The sequence below is a fragment of the Simochromis diagramma genome, unplaced genomic scaffold (genome assembly GCF_900408965.1).
Source record: "Simochromis diagramma unplaced genomic scaffold, fSimDia1.1 OVJJ01000324.1, whole genome shotgun sequence".
NCBI classification, from domain to species: Eukaryota; Metazoa; Chordata; class Actinopteri; order Cichliformes; family Cichlidae; genus Simochromis; species Simochromis diagramma.
The window spans coordinates 133,904-156,613 of NW_024386918.1; the positions used below are offsets into that span (position 1 = coordinate 133,904).

At 40.5% G+C, this 22,710-nt stretch overlaps 3 protein-coding genes across 3 annotated transcripts in view; 2 read left to right on the forward strand and 1 right to left on the reverse strand.

The window, feature by feature from the left end:
• Positions 1-22,710, reverse strand: part of nf1a (neurofibromin 1a) — a 143,178-nt gene that overhangs the window by 46,153 nt on the left and 74,315 nt on the right. Inside the window, exons 30-35 of the mRNA XM_040036473.1 lie at positions 21,642-21,704; positions 17,190-17,348; positions 16,106-16,203; positions 14,409-14,555; positions 14,160-14,306; positions 2,654-2,764 (exon numbers count right to left, since the gene is read on the reverse strand). Of these exons, the coding sequence (XP_039892407.1) occupies positions 2,654-2,764; positions 14,160-14,306; positions 14,409-14,555; positions 16,106-16,203; positions 17,190-17,348; positions 21,642-21,704 (725 nt within the window). The remainder of the gene's footprint in view (positions 1-2,653; positions 2,765-14,159; positions 14,307-14,408; positions 14,556-16,105; positions 16,204-17,189; positions 17,349-21,641; positions 21,705-22,710) is intronic.
• On the forward strand, positions 3,920-5,877 carry LOC120736407. The gene is made up of 2 exons (XM_040036465.1): positions 3,920-4,440; positions 4,605-5,877. Exon 2 carries the CDS (start codon positions 4,895-4,897, stop codon positions 5,828-5,830), a length of 936 nt encoding a protein of 311 aa, XP_039892399.1. The 5' UTR covers positions 3,920-4,440; positions 4,605-4,894; the 3' UTR covers positions 5,831-5,877.
• On the forward strand, positions 7,975-11,647 carry LOC120736402. Its single transcript, XM_040036453.1, has 2 exons — positions 7,975-11,194; positions 11,359-11,647. The coding sequence occupies exon 1, from the start codon at positions 8,042-8,044 to the stop codon at positions 9,494-9,496; it is 1,455 nt and encodes a 484-aa protein (XP_039892387.1). The 5' UTR covers positions 7,975-8,041; the 3' UTR covers positions 9,497-11,194; positions 11,359-11,647.

The following is a 22,710-nucleotide window of genomic DNA, read 5'->3' on the forward strand; positions in this document are numbered from 1 at the left end:
GGAAACCCAGGAACAAATGAGAAACAAAGTAATTGAGATCCCTCAGTCTGGAAATGATTATAAAGCCATTTCTAGAGCTGTGGGACTCCAGTGAGCACCATTATCCACAAAAGGCAAAAACATAGAACAGTGGTGAACCTTCCAAGGAGTGAATTGCTGACCAAAATAACCTTAAGAACGAAGCAAGGACTCATCCAAGAGGTCACAAAACACGCCAGCACAACATCCAAAGAACTGCAGGGCTAACATCAATGTTCATGACAAATTGGGCAAAAATGGCCTGCATGGCAGAGCTCCAAGATGAAAACCATTGCTGTGCAAAAGGAACATAGAAGGTCATCACAGTTTTACCAGAAAACATGTTGATGACTGTATTCTCTATACTGACAAAGACAAAAGTTGTACCTTTGGAAGGTTTGAGTCCCATTACATCTGGTGTAAAACTAACACAGGATTTCAGAAAAGGATCATCATGCCAACATTAAAATAGGGTGGTGGTAGTGTGATGGTCTGGGGCTATTTTGCTGCCTTAGCACATGGAAGACTTGCTGTGTTATATGGCACCACGAATCTTGCTTTCTACCAACACATCCTGAGGAAGAATGTCCGATCACCTGTTTGTGACCTCAAGCTGAAGTGCACTTGGGTTCTGCAGCAGGACAATGATCCAAAACACACCAGGAAGTCCACCTCTGAATGGCTTAAAAAAACAAAATGAAGACTTTGGAGTGGCCTAGTCAAAGTCCTGACCTAAATCCAATCTGAGCGCCTTGAGGCGACTGTTGTTGTGATTTGGCGCTATATAAAACATTAAAAAAAAAACACCAGAATTGAAGATTTACTAAAAAAAAGTGGCAGACATTTTAAAATTGATGTGTTTTTGATATGTGCATATGTCCTTCGACTGTATGTAAAATGACTGTAATATCATTACACATAGGTTCTTGCTGTAGTGTGAAAACAAGCGTATATAATAATGTGGCAGAGATTTTTAAATTGAGACATCTGTTTGTGGTACCCATATTACTCTTGTTCCTGTAAAGTGAAAACAGCTGCATCTAACAAAGTTGTTGGATATTGTAAAATTAATGTGTTGTTAACCATACTGTATATTATTGTATGTTATTGCAAAGTTAGACACTTAGAAAGACAAAAATAAAGGCTTCATGACAACTCATTAACATTAAACAACTTCAACCTGCAACACGGAGTATTATTACGTACAGCAAATGGCGACTAAAAGAATACATTTTGGGATCGCTGCTTTGCAACAATCAACGTTAAATCTGATTAATAATAACAACAAATAAACAATGATGGATAAATATGCAAAATAATAGTTGTGCCCCACTGCTTTTGCATTCTCACACTTAATAATAATATTAATAATAAATAAGGGCGCTTCAATGCAATGCTATTGGCACACTCATAATAACTAGAATAATAAATCTGACAAATAATAATAATATCCAACCATAAAATAATAATAATAATAATTCTTGGATGCTATTGCATTGGCACACTAAATAATAATAATCAGAATAATAAATCAGACAAATAATATACAGTATTTCTTGATGCATGCTCAATCATCCAGATAAGGAGATTCCAAAAAATTAGGAAGGCTTGGTAAGGTTTATGCTGCACATCAACTTTTAAATGTCCCCCATTACTGATGAAAATCTCAAAATCTTAGAAGAACTGCAGCCACTTCCCACTCTCTCTGAATGGTACTCATAACCATTGATCAATGGTCATTCCTCAGTGATCAATAGAAGTTGAACAATGGCCTTTGATAGGTGGTTGATCAATGGTCATGACAATTTGCATATTAATGATCAAGAAACTGACCTGTCAGCCCATTGTTCGCCAGTGGTGCTAGTTTCATTCATCATGCAAATGTATGTTCATAAGGGTGGGGAAACCTGCAGTCAGCTGAGACTGAAGAAGTCACTTGGATGAATGACGAAACATTTCTCCCACTGAAAGTGCTACGTCCAGATGAACTGAATCAACTTTCGGAAATGCCTCAATACTGGGACTCTCCAACAATTGCGCTTAGAACTGAATAAGCTTCTAGGATGAGAGGTGAAACGTCTTCAAGAAAACTTAAAGAAGTCCAGAACCTTTTTTCCCAAGCTCCTTAGACAATGCCTCAGTACTATTGTACTGGCACACTCAATAATAATAAAGATTTGGATGTCAATACTGTGAATGCTTTGGGACACTCAAATAAGCAGATACAAAATGGTTTTTACATTGCGTGCTCAGGCACCAATCGTAGACAGAACTGACACAACAGGGTCCTATTTTTAAAAACCAAAAACCAATCTGTTTGAAGCAGATACTGTGTCAACTACTGTTGATAGGTGCATACTGGTATCCAGGAAACATCACACACTAACACCATACACAGGATATGTGGTTAGTGGCTAATCTAGAAATAATTCATCCAACTTGCCAGCACACATTCTGACAGATACAATATATCTTTACAGAATAGCTCTGTCCTGACTAATTTGAAACCTCCACATCATTTCATTTTCGGCTTGACAGCAATTTAAAATGAACCAAAGTCTCTAACAACAAATGCACTCTTATCTATTATTTTGTCAGTTTACTAAATTGAGAAATAAGTAAAGCCAAGTCCTACCTGCGGGCGACATAGTAGAACACTGGATTTCCAATCTTTGAGGTTCCTGCCTGGTAGAAAATGTTGAGGGTCTTTAAGGCTTTGAATTCCTCCTTCTCATGTACTTGATGCCTGTAGAACAAAAAGAAGCGCTGAAGATAGTAAATTAAGCAAATAAAGTTACGACCCAACTGGTAAAATAACAAACCAGTTTTATTTGTTGTTTCTCTATTGTCCCCTTGGCCCTTACTCAGAGGTTTATCAGACTTGTTATCTGACTTAGTGCTCAGTTCAAATAAAATAATTGTTGTGGATGATTTTGACAGCCTCAACACAGCATTTAATCTATTATTAGACTCAATTAGCTTCTCTCAAAATGTAAAAGAACCCACAACAAGGTTAACCACACTCTCCATCTAGTTCTGAGATATGGCATGGAAACCGAACATTTAAAAGTATTCATTGAAAACCCTTCGATCGTTTCCTAACAACAATAAAATTTACAATAATGGATCACACAGCAGTTGGGAATACTTTTAAATACAGCCGGTAGCGCTGTAACTAAACTTAAGGGTATAATTCCTCCTGTTATCTTCTTTAATGCCATTTGCTAACACAGTACAGAGCAGCTACCTTAACTCGGGTTTTATCCTGGATTCCAGCATGCTGTCTGCCTTAGTTTATGAACGCCTTTATCCATGCTATCTGATGGGTCAAGATACCTCATCCTCCTGTTTTGATATTTTGTGCCTGAATCTTTATTTGGCATCCTCAGCAGTGCCCTTGGTGCATGCAGGAGTCGGGAATAAGAATCTGTTTTATTGTGCAGGTGGATCGTCAACCTAACCCAAATGGTTTGCTTTTAAAGAAGTTTAGTGATTTAATATTCTCCACTATTAAGCCGTTTAGGATTGCTTACAGATGGAAATATTAAAATTCACATAGATGATTAGCTCCTGTTTCCAAGTTGTCACCTTGGATAAATTAGATAAACACCATACGCCTCTTAAAGTGTTCTTGTGGAAAAGGTGAGCACTAGTGAAGGAAAATTCGGTTTGTATTCATCCCCTTCAGCAAAAGGATCTTTTCATCTTTTCTTTCAACAGTTCAGTTAGAGATGCACGGGCTGACTGTTTCTCACACTTGGTTACAAATAGAACAGGTAATCCTATGGCGTTATTTGACACCATTAATAATATTGTTACTTCTGCTCCACCTGCTGTCCCAATCTCCTCAGTATATACAGTCCTGATTAAAAGTTTAAGACCACTTGAAAAAAAATCATATTTTGCATGGTTGGATCTTAACAAGGTTCCAAGTAGAGCTTCAATATGCAACAAGAAGAAATGGGAGTGAGACAAAACATTTTTTGGAGCATGCAATTTATCGAAAACAATGCTTAAATTGAAACAGGCTGTTTTATAACTGATTAAAAATTTAGGACCACATGCCTTTAAGAGGCAAACTCTATGTGTAATGTTATGTGCACATTGAGAATTTTAGCATCTCCTAGTGGTTAGCTTGGAGACTGCGGTCAAGTGAATTTTTATGTGGTTTGGCTTGTATTCCTATTGGATGTTTAGAGTCACATGAGTGGGGTGATACAGGAAGAGTTTCCTATTGGATGTTTAGAGTCACATGAGTGGGGTGATACAGGAAGAGTTTCCTATTGGATGTTTAGAGTCACATGAGTGGGGTAATGCAGGAAGCCATTTTAGTATTGGGATTTGCACAATGAGGCGTACCAGAAGTCTCCCTGTTTAATCCTTAAGCATCCACCTGTGTTATGCCATGGAGAAGCATTGTTTGTAAGTTTGAATTGTGTTTCATCTTTATAAGTAGTGAGTGTTGTATATTTTATTGATTTTATGCATATTTGGAGAGATGTATATATAAATGCCTAGATCTGTTCGCCATGTGAAGCAAATGCATAATTCTTTATTGAGCATATTTCTTTTTGTATTTTTTGTAGTTTCACAAGTTCTGGGAAATCACTGTAAGTTGTACGTTTATGAAGACAAACAAGTAAACAGCCCTCAACTTTACTTTCACGTCGGACTCATCATTCAACGCTTTCAGTGCTTACGGCATATGTTTAGCTATCTGTCACTTCGTGTACCAGAACCACGCACGCAGGGGACAGAATGGTGAAAAAACAGCATCACACCAGGGATAATACAGCAAGTCTGGATAGCAGAGACCGCTAACGCTCATTAGTCTTCCTGCCTCGTTTAGTTGTACCTTGCATGCCGAATAGTCATCATGGACAATAAGCCAGATACAGAAGATCAACAGAAGACTAGATCTCCAGGAACATCTGTGAAGTCATATGTGACCAGATCTGTTGCTAATTCTTCTAACAGCTCCTGCAAGTCTTCAGCAAGCCTAGCAGCTGCTAAGGCATGCGCAAGAGCTGAAGCAGTGCGTGCTCGCTCCACCTTTGTCAAAAAAGAAACTGAACTCATGGTGGAAAAAGCCCAGTTAAGAGTAGAAGAGGCAGGCATGGAGGCTGCTCTGGCCACACTGAAGCAAGAGAAAGAAATTGCAGCGGCTTTAGCTGAGGCGGAGGTTTTGGAATCAACCGTAGCAGAACTCGGCTCTAAACAAGATCTCAGGGCAGCGGACATCATAGGAATTCCCCCTGACTCCACAGAAAAAAGAACAAATGATTATGTTGAGTGTCACTCAAGAATGCACTCTAGTCAGCTGTCGTTGCCCGACCTTGAGTCCCATATCACCTCCAGTCGGCCACGCGATTTCTCTCATGCTCCACCGCTCCAGGACAACGAACTGAGTCCCATTCGTACAGCCATTGATGGACTGAGCTCCACTCCAGCTCGTGTCAAGAGCCATACTACCTTTGAAGAAAATGATATGAAGCATCCATCTGCTCAGAATTACCCTGGGATTTATCCATGTAGTGTCACCCCCCTGCAGGAACCTCAACCACACACACATCCTCTTAGAATGCAAGCAGCGCAGCCCTCTGCTCTGAACCATACCGGCATTAATGACCTTGCTGTCTACATGGCTCGCCGGGAACTTGTGACATCCGGGATGACAAAGTTTGATGATCGTCCAGAGAATTATTGGGACTGGAAGTCTACCTTCATGAACATCATTGAAGAGCTAAAACTCACCTGCAATGAAGAGCTCGACCTTCTCACTAGATGGTTAGGTCCTCAATCATCTGAGTAAGTCAGGAGAATCAGAGCTGTTCATGTCAATGACCCCGCTGCAGGGCTCAGGATGGCGTGGATGCGACTTGAAGAGAACTACGGGTCTCCTGAAATAATTGAGAAAGCTCTGCTGGACAAACTGGAGAGATTTCCTAAGATCAGCAACAAGGACCCTCTCAACCTAAGAGAGCTTGGTGACTTGTTAAGGGAGTTGGAGTCAGCAAAGTTAGAAGGTTGTTTGCCTGGGCTCGCCTATCTGGATACCTCTCACGGCATTAACCCAATAGTGGAGAAACTGCCGTATGGCCTTCAAGAAAAATGGATGACACAAGGCAGTGCGTACAAGCTGCAAAACCAAGGCCAGTTTCCACCATTCTTATTCTTCACTGACTTTGTCTGCAAAAAAGCCCGCAATCGTAATGATCCAAGTTTTGCATTTAGCTCATTTGGGATGACAACAGTGAAACCAGAAAACTCACCTAAAAGGTACACGCATTCAAGGAACCACGTCTCATCCAGCAAAACAGAGATTACATCAACATCTGCCATCAAGCCCACAGAGTCAGCTAGCAGTAAGTTGGATGTGGACAGACAGTGTCCGATTCACAAAAAACCCCACCCTCTCAAGCGGTGTAGGGGCTTCCGAGCTAAGACACTGGATGAACGCAAAACGTTCCTGCGAGATAGTGGAGTTTGTTTCAGATGCTGCTCCTCAACTGAACACGTTGCTAAAGACTGCAAAACAATTATTCACTGTAAAGAGTGTAACAGTGACAAGCACGTCACAGCGCTTCATCCAGGACCAGCTCCATGGGCTGTCAAAGACCCTGAGGATGAGCATGGCGGGGAGGAAGATGAAGCGGCTTCTCCTGACATAATCTCCAAATGCACAGAAGTGTGTGGAATTGCCAATAACTCCCGCTCTTGCTCTAAAATCTGTCTCATAAAAGTGCATCCTAGAGGACAACCAGAAAGATCTATAAAAGTCTATGCCGTACTTGATGACCAGAGCAATAGGTCTCTTGCTCGGTCCAAATTCTTTGACCTGTTTGGCCTCAAGGGTACCGGTTCTCCCTACACGCTGCGCACATGTGCTGGAGTCACTGAGTTATCTGGCCGAAGAGGAGTTGGATTTGTGGCTCAGCCATTGGATGGACGTCTCAGCATTCCTCTTCCCACACTTATTGAGTGTAGCCATATCCCAGATGATAGGTTGGAGATACCTACTCCTAATGTAGTCAAACATCACCCACACCTAAAGTCTATCACTCATCTCATCCCTGAACTTGATCCAAATGCGCAAATTCTTCTTCTGCTGGGTCGGGATGTGTTACAAGTCCATAAAGTGAGAGACCAACGCAACGGGCCCAATAATGCACCCTATGCCCAAAGACTGGACCTTGGCTGGGTCGTAGTTGGAAACGTCTGTTTGGATGCAGCTCACAAGCCGAAAGCAGTTAATGTCTACCGGACTAACGTTCTGGAGAATGGGCGTCACTCTCATTTCAGTCCATGTCCCAACCACCTAGTTGTGAAAGAGAAGCTTACAACAAGGACAGGCATAAGACCTCTCAACTCTCAAACCCTGTCACACTTTCATCCTCTGGACAGTCTGTTTCAGAACGCTGATGATCATTTACTTGGCAACAAAATCTTCGAAAGAACAGAGAATGACAATGAAGTTGCCCCATCTATTGAGGACAAACGGTTCATTCAGTTGATGAATAATGAGATGTTCATAGATGATGCTAACAGCTGGGTAGCTCCCCTTCCCTTTCGCATGCCAAGACCACGGCTGCCTAACAACAGAGAACAAGCTCTGACTTGTTTCACCAGTCTCTGCAAAGCTCTAGAAAGGAAACCTGAGATGAGGAGACATTTTCTGGCTTTCATGCAGAATATCTTTGATCGAGATCATGCTGAACCAGCTCCAGCACTCAACGATGGAGATGAATGCTGGTACCTTCCCAGTTTTGGCGTCTATCATCCACGCAAGCCTGGCCAGATCAGAGTTGTGTTTGATTCAAGCGCTCCTTATCTTGGCATCTCCTTGAACGATGTGCTGTTGACAGGGCCAGACTTAAATAACACTCTGCTGGGAGTCCTAATGCGGTTTAGGCATGAACAGGTAGCCATCACAGCAGATATTGAGCAGATGTTTCACAGCTTTGTTGTCAGGGAAGACCACAGGAACTTCCTCAGATTTCTGTGGTTCAGAGACAGTGACATCATGAAGGAAGTTGTGGAATATTGTATGAGAGTCCATGTGTTTGGCAACTGCCCCTCTCCAGCTGTGGCTACTTATGGGCTTCGGAGAGCAGCTTTACATGGAGAGGGCGAGTTTGGGGAGGAGGCAAAGGAGTTCATACACAGGAACTTCTACGTTGATGATGCACTCAAGTCACTGCCATCTGCAACAGCAGCTATCAGTCTTCTCAAGGCAGCCCAAGGCATGCTTGCCATCTCCAACTTGAGACTTCATAAAATAGCATCCAATTGCCTAACTGTCATGCAGGCTTTCCCATCAACAGATCATGCAAAAGACTTGAAAAATCTCGACCTGGACAAAGATTCACCTCCTTTGCAGCGAAGTCTTGGATTAAGCTGGGACCTTGTGAATGACACTTTTACATTCCGTGTTGCCAGGAGCGAGAAGCCATTCACCCGAAGAGGAGTTCTCGCAACTATCAATAGTTTGTTTGATCCACTTGGTCTCGTAGCTCCCGTTACTATTCAAGGAAAGCTCTTGTTGCGGCAGCTCACTCGTGACAGCAGTGACTGGGATGCTCCCCTCCCGTCTGAAAAGGCAACAGAGTGGATTACCTGGAGGGATTCACTGCAGGATTTGAAACAGTTTGCAATCTCCCGAGCCTACATTGCTACGTCCCTGTCCACTGCACAACGTACAGAGATCCATATCTTCTCAGATGCTTCCACCAAGGCCATTGCAGCTGTGGCATATCTCAAAGTGGAAGATGTGGAAGGTAAATGTCATGTAGGTTTCATAATGGGGAAAGCCAAGTTAGCCCCCGTGCCATTCCACACTATTCCCAGGCTAGAATTAGGTGCTGCTGTTCTGGCAGTGGAAATTGCCGAGCTGCTTGTGAAAGAGCTGGACGTTAGTCTTGATAGTCTGAAGTTCTATACTGACAGCAAGGTGGTGCTGGGGTATATTTACAATGAAAGCAGGAGATTTTATGTGTATGTCAGCAACAGAGTGGAATGGATAAGGAAGTTCTCATGCCCTGAACAATGGCAATATGTCCACACTGATGAAAACCCTGCAGATGTTGCCACCAGGTCAGTGCATCCAGCTCGTCTCTTAAGCACCAACTGGCTTACAGGTCCACGTTTTCTGAGACATTCTGGGGACATAGAGTCAGGTAAAGAAACATCCTATGACCTCATTGATCCAGACTCTGATACAGAGGTCAGAAGCCACATTACTACTGTTGCAAACCCCCATAGGAGTATGGGGTCGCATCGATTTGAAAGATTCTCCATGTGGCAACCCCTTGTCAGAGCTGTGGCCTCCCTAATCCACATCGTCCAATCCTTCAAGTCTGAGAAGGATAGCAATGGGCAAGATTGCAAAGGTTGGCATCACTGTTTGAAGCCACACAAAATGGATACACTGTCGCAAGCAAGGCATACCATTATTGGATGTGTACAAAGGGAGACATAACAAGTGGAAGTGTCTTGTTTGGAGAAAGGCGAAGTAATTCCCAAAAACAGTCCTCTGAGGAAGCTCAGCCCAATTCTTGATGATAGCAAACTTTTAAGAGTTGGTGGGCGGCTCCAGCATGCTTCAATCGAGACACATGAAAAACATCCTCTCATCATTCCTGGCTGCAGCCACATAGCTACTCTACTTGTAAACTACTACCATGAGCAGTTTCACCATCAAGGCAGAGTTTTTACTGAGGGAGCTATCCGCATGGCTGGCATCTGGATTGTAGGGGCAAAGAAATGTATCTCCAGAAACCTGCACAAGTGTGTTACATGAAACAGACTTCGTGGTAGACCTGCAGAGCAGAAGATGGCAAATCTTCCACCTGATCGTCTTAGCACTAAACCTCCATTTACAAATGTGGGCCTGGATGTATTCGGCCCCTGGAATATCTCCACCCGTCGCACCCGAGGTGGTGCAGCAAACTCTAAAAGGTGGGCAGTACTCTTCACGTGTTTAAGTGTTCGTGCTGTGCATATCGAGCTCATAGAGTCAATGGACACATTGCGCTTCAATAATGCTCTACGTCGGTTCTTTGCTATGCGTGGTCCTGTGAAGATGATCCGCTCTGACTGTGGCACAAACTTTAAGGGGGCTTGCAGAGAACTTCAAATTCTCCTACGGGATGAAACCAATATCTCAAGGTACCTCAGTGAGGAAGGATGCACGTGGCTGTTCAATCCACCTCATTCTTCCCATATGGGAGGAGTATGGGAAAGAATGATTGGGGTTTCGAGACGGATTCTTGACTCTATGCTTTCCCAGATCAGTCCCTCGCATCTCACTCATGAAGTGCTTTCAACCCTTATGGCTGAAGTAGGAGCGATCATAAATGCAAGGCCTCTTGCTCCCATCTCAAGTGATCCAGATTCACCATTTCTTCTGACTCCAGCAATGATCTTGACACAGAAGGTCTGCACCCCTCTTGCTCCTCCAGGATCATTTGAAGCTACAGATATGTATCGTCAGCAGTGGAAACGTGTTCAGCACTTAGCGAATACATTTTGGGAGAGATGGAGGCGAGAATATCTCTCTACTCTTCAAAATCGAAGCAAGTGGCAAAATAGTCAGCCCAATGTCAAGGAAGGGGACTTGGTGTTGCTCAAAGACCCTCAGGTAAAAAGAAATCAGTGGCCAATGGCTCTTGTCACCAAGGCTTACCCAGACAGTGATGGAAAGGTCAGGAAACTCGAACTGAAGGTCACGAAAGGAGGTACCATTAAGACCTTCTTTAGACCAGTAACCGAAGTAGTGGTACTTTTGTCTATCTGATTATCTACCATGGACAGTCAATGTGTTATTTTCTTTAGCTGATTGGACTGCTAAGAAATTGATAGTGGTATTGTGTTCAATACCAGGCGGGGAGTGTAATGTTATGTGCACATTGAGAATTTTAGCATCTCCTAGTGGGTAGTTTGGAGACTGCAGTCAAGTGAATTTTTATGTGGTTTGGCTTGTATTCCTATTGGATGTTTAGAGTCACATGAGTGGGGTGATACAGGAAGAGTTTCCTATTGGATGTTTAGAGTCACATGAGTGGGGTAATGCAGGAAGCCATTTTAGTATTGGGATTTGCACAATGAGGCGTGCCAGAAGTCTCCCTGTTTAATCCTTAAGCATCCACCTGTGTTATGCCATGGAGAAGCATTGTTTGTAAGTTTGAATTGTGTTTCATCTTTATAAGTAGTGAGTGTTGTATATTTTATTGATTTTATGCATATTTGGAGAGATGTATATATAAATGCCTAGATCTGTTCGCCATGTGAAGCAAATGCATAATTCTTTATTGAGCATATTTCTTTTTGTATTTTTTGTAGTTTCACAAGTTCTGGGAAATCACTGTAAGTTGTACGTTGATGAAGACAAACAAGTAAACAGCCCTCAACTTTACTTTCACGCCTGACTCATCATTCAACACTTTCAGTGCTTACGGCATATGTTTAGCTATCTGTCACTTCGTGTACCAGAACCACGTACGCAGGGGACAGAATACTATGCAAAAATGTGAATTAATTGTCATCTTCTGTCAGGTAGTCACAATGTCAGGATGTTCTGATGGCAAAGGCAAAAAAACGTTCCCTTTTGGACCGTGGTTGGGTTTTTGAACTGCATAAGCAGGGTCTCTCGCAGCGTGCCATTGCTGCTGAGGCGGGACGCAGTCAGACAGTCATTTGGAATTTCTTAAATGATCCTGATGGTTATAGGAACAAAAAGGTCAAGTGGAAGACCCAAGAAACCCTTACCAGCACTGAGCTGGAGGATCCAATTGGCTGTTTGTCAAGACACTGGACAATCCTCGACCCAAATTAAGCCCATTACTGGTGTCCGACTGCAGCCTCATAATCATCAGACGGCATCTTAGACCGAATGGCTTCAAAAACATTAAAGATCTTAAATGGTCTTGTCTCATTAAATGCCAGAGAGTGAAAGAGAGCACTAAACACTGAAAGGTGAAAGAAAGTTTTATCCTCTGATGTGAAAAAATTTAACCTTGATGGTCCTGATGGTTTCCAACGTTACTGGCATGGCAAGCAGATCCCACCTGAGATGTTTTCTGTGCACCACAGTGGAGGAGGCGCCATAATGGCCTGGGGTGCTTTTTCCTTCAGTGGAACAATGGAGCTTCAGGAGGTGCAGGGGGGGCGAATGGCCACTGGCTATGTCCAGATGTTGCAGAGAGCATCCCTCATGACTGAGGGCCCTCGTTTGTGTGGTAACAACTGGGATTTTCAACATGACAACGCTACAGTACACAATGCCTGCAGGACAAGGAACTTCTTGCAGGAGAATACCATCACTCTTTTGGACCATCCTGCGTGTTCCCCTGATCTAAATCCAATTGAGAACCTTTGGGGATGGATGGCAAGGGAAGTTTACAAAAATGGACAACAGTTCCAGACAGTAGACACCCTTCGTGCGGCTGTGTTCGCCGCTTGGAGAAATGTTCCTTTTTGATCGGCTGTAAAAAAGCCCGTTTCAGTTTAAGCATTGTTTTCAATAACTTGCATGTTCAAAAAAACGTTTTCTCACTCTCATTTCTTCTTGTTGGATGTTGGAGCTCTTCTTGGTTCCAACCATGCAAAATATGACTTTCTGGCATTTTTCAAGTGGTTTGAAACATTTGATTGGGACTGTGTATGTTCTGCTCGGCCTTAGTGGATCATTGCACTGTTGACTGTAGTATTTAATTACAGTGATTAGAGCATGCTATAGGAATGAAAGATACTGTGTTGCAGTGATTTGAATCATAACTATTTAATAGACTTCACCTTGTTTATTTAAATAGGGACCCCTCTTTAGGGCTGTTCGATATAACGATATATATCGGATGACGATATAAAAACATCTTATCGTTTCATTTTACACTATCGTGTTTCGTGGTGTCGCAAAATAAACTGTTTACGGCAATATTTTTTTCATTGTTTTGATGGTCACTGTAGTGGCTATATTCATTTCTTAAGTTCTCTCTTTCTCTTATATTTAATATAACCACACTACGGACGGACAAGCGCCTGTTTTTATGCGTTGTCATTAGCAACAACGACGGTAAAACCATCGCGTGTCCGCTTGTTTATTTTCCACATAAACCTTTCACAATAAAGCTCAAGATCCTGTTGAGACTTTTCAAAATAAACACGCAAAAGAGTATGCAGAGTTTTTACGGATGAGAAGCAAAGAAGAGCCGTCAGGTGGTAAAAAATAGACCTTAGACTCAAACGTTAGAACAGGCTTTTCCCCGCAGCACGCCGTGTAATAAATACTCACAACGAAAACAGCGGCTGTTACAACATATGTCTAAACATGCATAGTTTCATGCATTGGTTAAAATACTTGACTCCAGGTACACGACACCCAGCAGGAAACACTTCCCGCAAGTCGAGCTGCCCGAGATTCACAGAATTTACAGAAAATGTTAAATTTTTGTGATTTATATCGTTATCGGGACGATGAGATTTTGGTCATATCGCACAGCCCTACCCCTCTTCACACACTAAGGTTAATTATTAAGGTCCACAGGGTTCAGTGCTAGGACCAATTCTGTTTACATTTACATGCTTCCCTTAGGCAACATCAATAGAAAGCATAGCATACCTTCTACCTACCTGCCCATGAAGCCAGACAGCACAGACTGATTGTCTTAAAGGCCTGGATAACCTCTAATTAATATTTTTTGTCTCTTTTTACATTTATGAAGAATATCCTTTGCTCTTAGACTGCCAGCTTACTTGAAGTTCCAAGGGTATTAAAAGCAGAAAGGGGGGGGAGAGCCTTCACCTTTCAGGACCCTCTTCTGTGGATCTAGCTCTCAGTTTAGATTTGGGAGACAGACACCCCCTCTATGTTTTAGATTTGGTTCAAAACTTTCTTTTTTGACAGCAAATAGACAGGGCTTAATCAGGTCACCCTGAATCCTCCTTTACTTGTGTTGCAAAAGGCCTAGGCTGCTAGGGCTTCCCATGATGCACTGAGATAAAAGTTGAAATTGAATACAATGAAAGCTTCCTATAAAGTGTTAATGCATCTAAAACTAAAGATGGACAGACTTACAACCCATAAATGGGAAGAAAGTGCTCATTGAGTCAGAACCATTATGTTGACAAGCTGTTATCAATCTTACCTGGTCATAAACTCCTCAAACTTGGAGCTGGTCAGATTGAGACTAGACCAGTGAGTGTCAGCCACAGGTTTGTGTTCCGGCGGTCCTAGGTAAGCCAGCAAGGTGGCCATCTTGTCAAAAGGTCGCCTACCTACAGCCTTGTGGTCCCTAAAATAAAATTGTGACTCATGATTTAATGATCAAAAATAAAAATGTAATGATTAAAAAAAAAAATAAAAAATCTAATTTAATGAAATACAAAATTCTGACCTGTTACTGGATAAGTACTGGCCAATTCTTTCCTGATTATTCCACAGCAGCCGGTGGAGAGCCAGCACATTACCGTCACTGATAAATGACAGACTGTGGTTGACAGAATCACTGGGTGGAGAGTCAGATGCTATGTCCAAGAAAAACCTGGGGCAGAGAGAGAAGATTGCCAGCTCAACTTAAGGTCAGAAGAAACACGACAGCAAGCACTTCACTGATTTAGTTTGCAAAGTTTTTGGTTTATCTGAACTGTCACATGACCACATAGCTCAGGTTTCCCTGACTACACAAACTCTGTTGATATAAAATGTTTGATTCATTTGTTATTTCTTTGTTAGTGACTGGTCAAACAATTGATGAACAGTCAGCATGGTGGTACTAGTGAGAAGAGAGGGGATCATTAATTGCCACGATGAGTCTGTGATTCATGTCAGGCAGCAGGTGTCAAAAAATTACGACAAGGAAAAGAAAAAAATCTAAAGACTGAAAAAGTTGCTAATTGCCAGAAAGAAATAACATCTGGTGTATCTTTATATAAAAAGCATACCAGAGGTTCTGGGTCTAACGAAAGTATTATTATCATTATCATTCTGTACATTCGATAATCTTTAATCCTACAACTGTTTACAACTTGCATAGTTCCCATTTCTGTATAGCTGTATATCTCAGATTCTGTAAAGTTACTTATTTCATATTCTGTATAGTTTTTCATATTTATATCCTGTTCATAGCCTGTACATAGCTTGTACTCACTACAGCCTGTACATACTTATAGTTAAAGAATATTCACAACATACTTCATACCGTGTACATTATAACATACCATAATAGACCCATTTCTGTAATATACTCACATATCTATATTATTGCTAATATATATTGTAATATATCTATATCACTAAAGCACTTCTGGATGGATGCAAACTGCATTTCGTTGCCCTGTACCTGTGCATGTGCAATGACAATAAAGTTGAATTCTATTCTATTCTATTCTATTATATGAGGAGGGTTTCAGCATGTGAGTTCACATACACTGGAGTAAATAATTATTTGATCCCCTGCTGAATTTGTAAGCTTGCTCACTTACAAAGAAATCAACCATCTGAAATTTTTATGGCAGTTTCACTTATCGGAGGGAGACAGACTATAAGCCAAAAATCCAGAAAAAAAACGCATTACATAAAAATAAATGATGCATGTCTATAACCCAGCCAGAAATCTGTCTCTCACCGATTGGCTGCATGTTCATGTGGCACACAGATTACCATCTCATCAAATCAGTTACAGATATGCCAACTTGTTGTGTAAATAAAACATGCCTGTCCACAGAATGATTTTTCTCCATTCCTACCTATTCACTACCATGGGCAAGACCCCACCACTGCCCGCCTATTTTCAGGTCTCAGAGCCCTCTCGCACTATGAAAACTAACCAGAAGGTATTTGGGACAGATTATATATTATATTGGCTAATTAAAATATATTTAAGAAACAAAACAAAACAAGCAGTCCTATAACGTCCAATATTTGAGCACACACTGACACAAAAAATACAAACAAAAATATCAGTAAATATACTTTTTAACTGGATATAGTTAAGTTAGAATTTCACAGCAATCCATTATATAGGGGGCAGAGATAGCTCTAGGGATAGGGATACAAACAGTATTTACAGTAACAGTAGTTCCCTGCATTTACCTTCGGGCTGAATCAAAGTTGCTCTTCACAAAGTCATTAAAAGGCCTCATGTGTTCTTCTTTTGTAAATAAGACGTGGTTTGCAATACTCTGCAAAATCTGAAATAAAAAATACAAGAGATTCACAATAAGCTCATGTTATGCGAGTTGTGTGATCTTGCTCGAGTTCAAAGAGAATGGTTACCCTCAGGTTTAATCCTGATATCAAATACAGGTTACTGGGATCTGAACAGACACTTATATCAGGTACACTATGTCAAAAGATTTCTCTTTAATGCAGTACAGTGTTTCACTATCTTTGTGCTCAGTCTCACAATAAAAACTTACCTCCTGCTAAAATTATTAATGTCACTCTATACCCAGACTGTAGGAGCTTCTTTTTAAGCCAGACGCGATCACAAGGTTTAAGATAGTCAGTGACATTTTAAACTTCATTAGTCATGTGTCTATGATGCCTACTCATTGATGGCATTTTTGCCAAACAAAATTAGGTTAAAGACACTTTATTTGTACCTGTGGATACAAATAAAGGGGGTAAAAATACATTTCTTTAGATCTCTTCTTGTACGTCACTTATCCTCATGTGGATTTTCAAAAAACAAACAAACAAAAAACCCAGAAAAAATAAATAAATCACAGAATAAGTAAAAAGTTTGGCTATTGGAGCCAAACTGTTTTAAAGGTTTGTTTTTCTGCTCCATTGAACTAGAAGACTTCATTCAGAAGGAAGAAACTGAAAGTTGTTATGCACAGGATGCAAAGTGTCAAACAAAATTGAACCAGCCAGTGGGTATAATTCTCTGGCATACAGAGATGCTGGGTTCAGCTGTCGCTAGGGATGGGAATTGTGAACCGGTTCTTGTAGAATCTAATATCTTTAATATGCTGCTTGGGGATGGTGTTGACTCTCAAACAACCCAGTGGGAAAATAATGAGAATTGAAATTGAAGGAATCGAATTAAGAAGTGATATTGATAATGGAATCTGAATCGCTAAATTCTTATTAATTCCCATCCCTAGACTTAGGGATGTAACCATTTTTTTCTGGTTACTTTCATGGCAGCCCTCATATCCAATAAGCTTACCTTGGACATGAGTTTGAGCCCCCGTTCTATCCTGGGCAGAGGCTTCTTGTCTAAAATACCAGTCTCATAGGGGGACACAATAGCAGGGTTGATGAAGCGCAGAAACATAGCACTGCCCACCGCACCAATGCTGTTCTGTGGGAACCGCTGACTCACAACCTGTGTGAGGGAGTATGGAGAGAGTGGAGGGAAAAAAAATGTTGGCGAACACAAACAGAAAATACAGAACAGAAGGGAAAAGTATAAGAAGAGGGACCAGTTTGGAAAAAAGGGAAGGAGAAAATATTAAAAGTTGATTTTGGTACATTCAAGAGCAAATGAGGGAATGATAATAATAACAAAATATACATGTATCAATATGTGTAACAGAGATATTTGAGCTGAGTCATGATCAGGCCAAAAAATGCTGCGCTCAGGAGGAGAGCCTAGCTAGAAGAAATATGACGAAAGACTTGGACATGATTCCAGTTTATTCTGGTTGTACCAGGAGTGAAAAAGGTTTTTACTCCAGTTACAGCAGAAGAAACATGCAAGAGAGGAAAAACATGACAATCAACCCAGCTGTCTCCTCTCTGTTGGTGAAAGATGAAAACAGGAAATGATTACACAAACTGACAGAAGACAGATGACAGATGTTAAGCCATGAATTGTGATTAAAGTATAAGATGGTGGTGCCTCTTTTAATTCAATTACTAGAAGAAGAAATGAAAAAATACAAACTTCCTACAAATATATATACACAGCTACAACATCAGGCTATAACCCCATATCATCAACACAAACGTCAAAATCATCAGTAAGGCTTTACAATTATGGATAGAGACAACTATTCCATCTTGTTTGACGCACAGATCAAACTAAGTTACTAAAAGAATGACGGTAACCTATAACTTTATTATGTTATTTATTTTACATCTCATTCCAACCACCCATCAGCAGTTGTTTTATTACATGCAGAAAACGCACATGATAAAGTTAATTCACTTTTTTGAAATTCTCACTATTAAAGAAAACAGTCTTTGGTGAATAATTTATTCACTGGGTGAAAGTTTTATACACATCACAATGGCCACAATCATGGCGGGCATCGTTGCACAAGACAAGGATACCCACTCTCCCTGTCACCATTTGTCATATTTATTGAACATCATTGGAATCCAATCCCAAAATCCAAAAATAAGCCAATATGCATATAATTTACTACTTTGGGAAGAGATAGATGACACTGATGACAACACATGAAAACTCGCTAACCTGCTATGAGCAACAGAGGGCAAGGATTAGTGAGTGTCAGAGCCACAATCCGGGAGGAGACACAGACCACACATTAACACATTTCACACTTAGATGCACTGGTCCAGGAATGCCTCAGGTAGATTAAGACAGGTGGTGAAGAGGAACAGCACAGGAACTATTATTAAAGACCAAGCCGCTGCACAAGATGTACCATCGAGAGATAGCGAAGCTGTTGACATTAAGAAATCCTACCACTGACTACAAGAGTCCAGCCTAAAGGATACCAGAAGCTCTTATCCCACCAGCACAAGAACAAAGCCAAAGCACTAGACCTCTAAAGGCAACAGTCTACCACAGCTGAAAGTTGTAAGCTACGCAAAAGTACCCTGGAGATGGAATACAAGTTGGAACAGCATTTACTTAGAGGCACAACCAGGTTGCTGGAACAGTTTCCAATAACATCTATGTACATCAGGAGTTGGGAAACGATGGGAAAGATATCGTCAATTTTTTATATTCTTGGACCTGATTGGTGACCAGTTGGTCAGACGTGTATGACATGAATGTTGCATGTTTAATACATGTGCAACACATTCACACTGGCACAGAAAAATAGTCAGATGCACACTCACAGCCACACACTAACATGACAATTGCATGTAAGCTTTTCACTATGAGTTAAGGTATAGTTAACCAAAGTAAACATTGAAGGAACCACCAAAAAAAGGTTGTAACAACAAAGGTACACAGACAAAACTAAAGCTGTCCAGAGCTTAGAGCTAGCCACTAGCCAGCTGCCTCAGTAAGAGTAGTCACCAGATTCAGTTCCTGGGTAAGGTGTTCTGACTGGGCATGTCCTAATGGTTTGAGGCCCGGGCAGAGACCAAGGACATGCTGGAGATCTCTCTATGTCCCTTATATCTACCTACCTACCTACCTACCTGGTAGAGGACCCGAGCTTGAAGGATACACTTCCCGCGGACAATACATTCTGCAACCATTACCGAGAGCAACCAGCTGATCTACACTACAGTGGCAGTGATCAGTGAGATGAACAGCCACAAGAAGCAGTACCCTCCATTGAGAGAAGGAGACTAGAGGCCAAGATCAAGGTAGTAAGGAGGAAGGTTAGCCGACTATTGGAGCTGCAGAAAGGTGCAATGAAGAAGATGCCTAAGAAGTAAACCTACATGTTGAAATACAGCAGGTTGAGCTGATACCAAAGAGTTTAATTTTGGCTTCATCTCCTCTTTCTCCCTAGCCTTCTATCAATCATTTCACAAAGCAAGATTTCAGTCCATTACATAGTATGTTTATAGTAGACCTGGACATACTTCATCATAAACCAATGTTTCTAGGATGTTTGTGAACTACTTTTGTGTCTATGTTCTTAACATAATGGTGTTATCAGTGATGTTCTTGGTGATAATGGTCTTTTTATATTTTTTCATTTTCTAAATAATCACAACAACCAACTACACTGAACTGACCGTGGTATCAGATCAAAACTTTGAGGATCAAAAGTCAATGGACATTTCAGAACATTTTCAGTTTAAACAACCCTTAGAGAAAGTCTTTGTGTGTACTGCAAGTACTAGAATTGACCAAAAATTCTACAAATGGTCAAACTTGTGACTACAAATTACAATCAGTGTTTATAATTTGTGGACAAACAGTGTTAAATGAAATATAGAGCAGGAAATACGCAAAATGTCCTGAAAAGGACTATGCTATTATTGGCAAGTTAGGTTTCTTGGTAGTTCATAATAAAGTAACAATCACAATACAAAGATGACAGTTGATAAAAAGCATTTTTTATAGCAACTCAAGGGGCTTCATAACTAAAACATTAACAAAGCTGTATCTCCACACTGTTGTCCGTCTAAGTAAGGGTGAATTATTTATGAAAGAACGGTATAGATAAAACCAAGAAGCTCTAAAATGTAAAAAGTTTTATGTTTGCCTGCTGTAATTCATGTATTTTACTTTGATATTTTGAATTTTAAAAGGTCACAGAAAGTTAGTGGCTGCTCTCCTAGATGCAAAGAGTAAATGATGCATAACTTCCTGTAGGTAAAGCCAGTGCCTGCAAAAGCAAAAATGTTCCACTTCAAAGTTTGGGGAAACTACTGACACTCGCCTTGGAGAAATGTTTCCCTAAGTCTCCCCAAGTTCCCCATGTCTGGCTGAAATGAAGCAAAATCATCAAAAATCCTTTTAAAAAAAAAACTTTAAAAGTAATTAATACAAGAGTCTATAAGTATGTGAATGTCACTGTATTTGTTTAAAGTATTTGCTTTAAGATTAAATATAGACCTGAATGTAGTGGTAGAGCAAAAGTCTGATTATCAACAAAGTCATCAGGCATTTTGGGACCATGCTTTTTCACAGTTTAGAACATTTAGACCAAAAACCAAAAATGATATACCTTTTATATTATTGCACCAAAATGTCAGAACTGCTTTAAAGCAGGGTTGAGGTTGATCATAATCCGCAGTTCATGTCAGAACCCCAGAATTATGCTCTACTGATGTAACAACATCAGTAAACTATTTCAGAAGGAAGAGGAGATGGAGGAATTGTTGATAAACAAGTGGCAACAAAACTGCACATGAGCACCAACATTTGAATAAAAGAATCAAGGTTCTGGATGAGTTTCTAGTTAAAAACAAACGAACAAAGAAAAAACTGTGGGAACATACTTTCATAATGGTGGAAAAAAGACATCGGCTGTGAAATGCAACTCATTACAGCAAGAGGCCAATATATCAGAATATTTCATCTAAAAGTCTTAAAAGGCTATGTCCCCACCAGAGCAGGCGAGATGTGCTGCTGTGCATCTGTGACAGTTTACTAAAATAAGTGATGTAAGTTAAAAGATTACAATGATGGTGCAGATGAAATGTTCTGAGAAAAGATCACCTAGAGTGCAAACAGAAAGCCCAGAAAGAAAAGAGAAGACAGAATGCTTCTATTTCCTGGAAACTGTTAATCAAAAATACATCAAGTGATACCAGTATTAGTACAATGATTTCAAGAGAGGGTTGTACACAAAGCTGAATATGGAAAAACAAAACATTTCCAGTGAAAAACCAAATTAAAACTGAAAAAAAGAAACAAAACAAAACAAACAACAAAAAGAAATAAAATGCAAAAAAAAGCTTTTTTGCGTTAGGGGTAAAAGTATCTGAGGTAAAATAGATTCTCCAAACTTACTGCTTTTTTGCTTTCCTTTTTTTCTTTTACTGTTGCTTTATTCAGTAGAGAGTGGCAAGTAGCCTACAGAACAGAGATGAGCACAATATGGTCACAGCACCAGCTAAACAGACACACACACCAACACACACACACACACACACACACACACACAGGTAGCATAGCCCTAACCATATAAACATACATTTTTATCTAGGAAAGCACAAAGAAAAATAAAAAAAAATGCCGTTTCACTGCTCAGGGCACATAAAGCGTGTTAATGCATGCACTACCAGTCTTTTACTTTAGCAGACGGGTGTACACAAATGTGTGTATCTACACACTTGTGACACGATATCCAAGGTGGAGAACAGGAAATGAAATATATAAGCAGATACAATAAAAATCAAAGACTTTTTGTGTGTGTCTCCGAATCATTTTAAATCATAAAAGCTGAGACAAAGTTGTTTTTTTCACTTTTTGATTATGAGTGGAAAATACTATAGTGAGGGTATGTTGGCATATTCTGGATTTCTCTGTGGCTTCATGTGACATCCAGGTAGAAAAGACAGAACATCTGAACTCAAATATAACTGAAAATTGCAATTAGATAATATTATTTGGTACATGTCTTTGTGATAAAAAGCAGTCAGTTGTCATTCTCCCATGATGTGATCACACCTAATCCACTGCTTGATTTGGCCTTGAGAGATATTGTCCTCCATCTCTAATTGTCTGTAGCACCTTCAGTTATTCCGGTTTTCTCACACAATCCAAAGACATGCATGAGATTAGGTTTAATGGCAATTCAAAACTGGATATAGGTGTGAATGTGACCTGGTTGTCTCTAAGGATTAATCCGGATACAGATTGCGACCTGTCCAATGAATGCTCTTAACCTGTGACAAACTGCAGCCCCCATGCTACCCCAAAGTGGAAAAGCTGAAGAAAATGAATCAATGAATAAAGGGATGAATGGTAAATTTATATATTCCAATAGACAGTGAGCTTGTATTTTCATCACTATTTTCAAGCAATCAAAAATGGCTACATTCATAGAGGAGCGCTGGTGGTGGCAAAGTCAGACTTA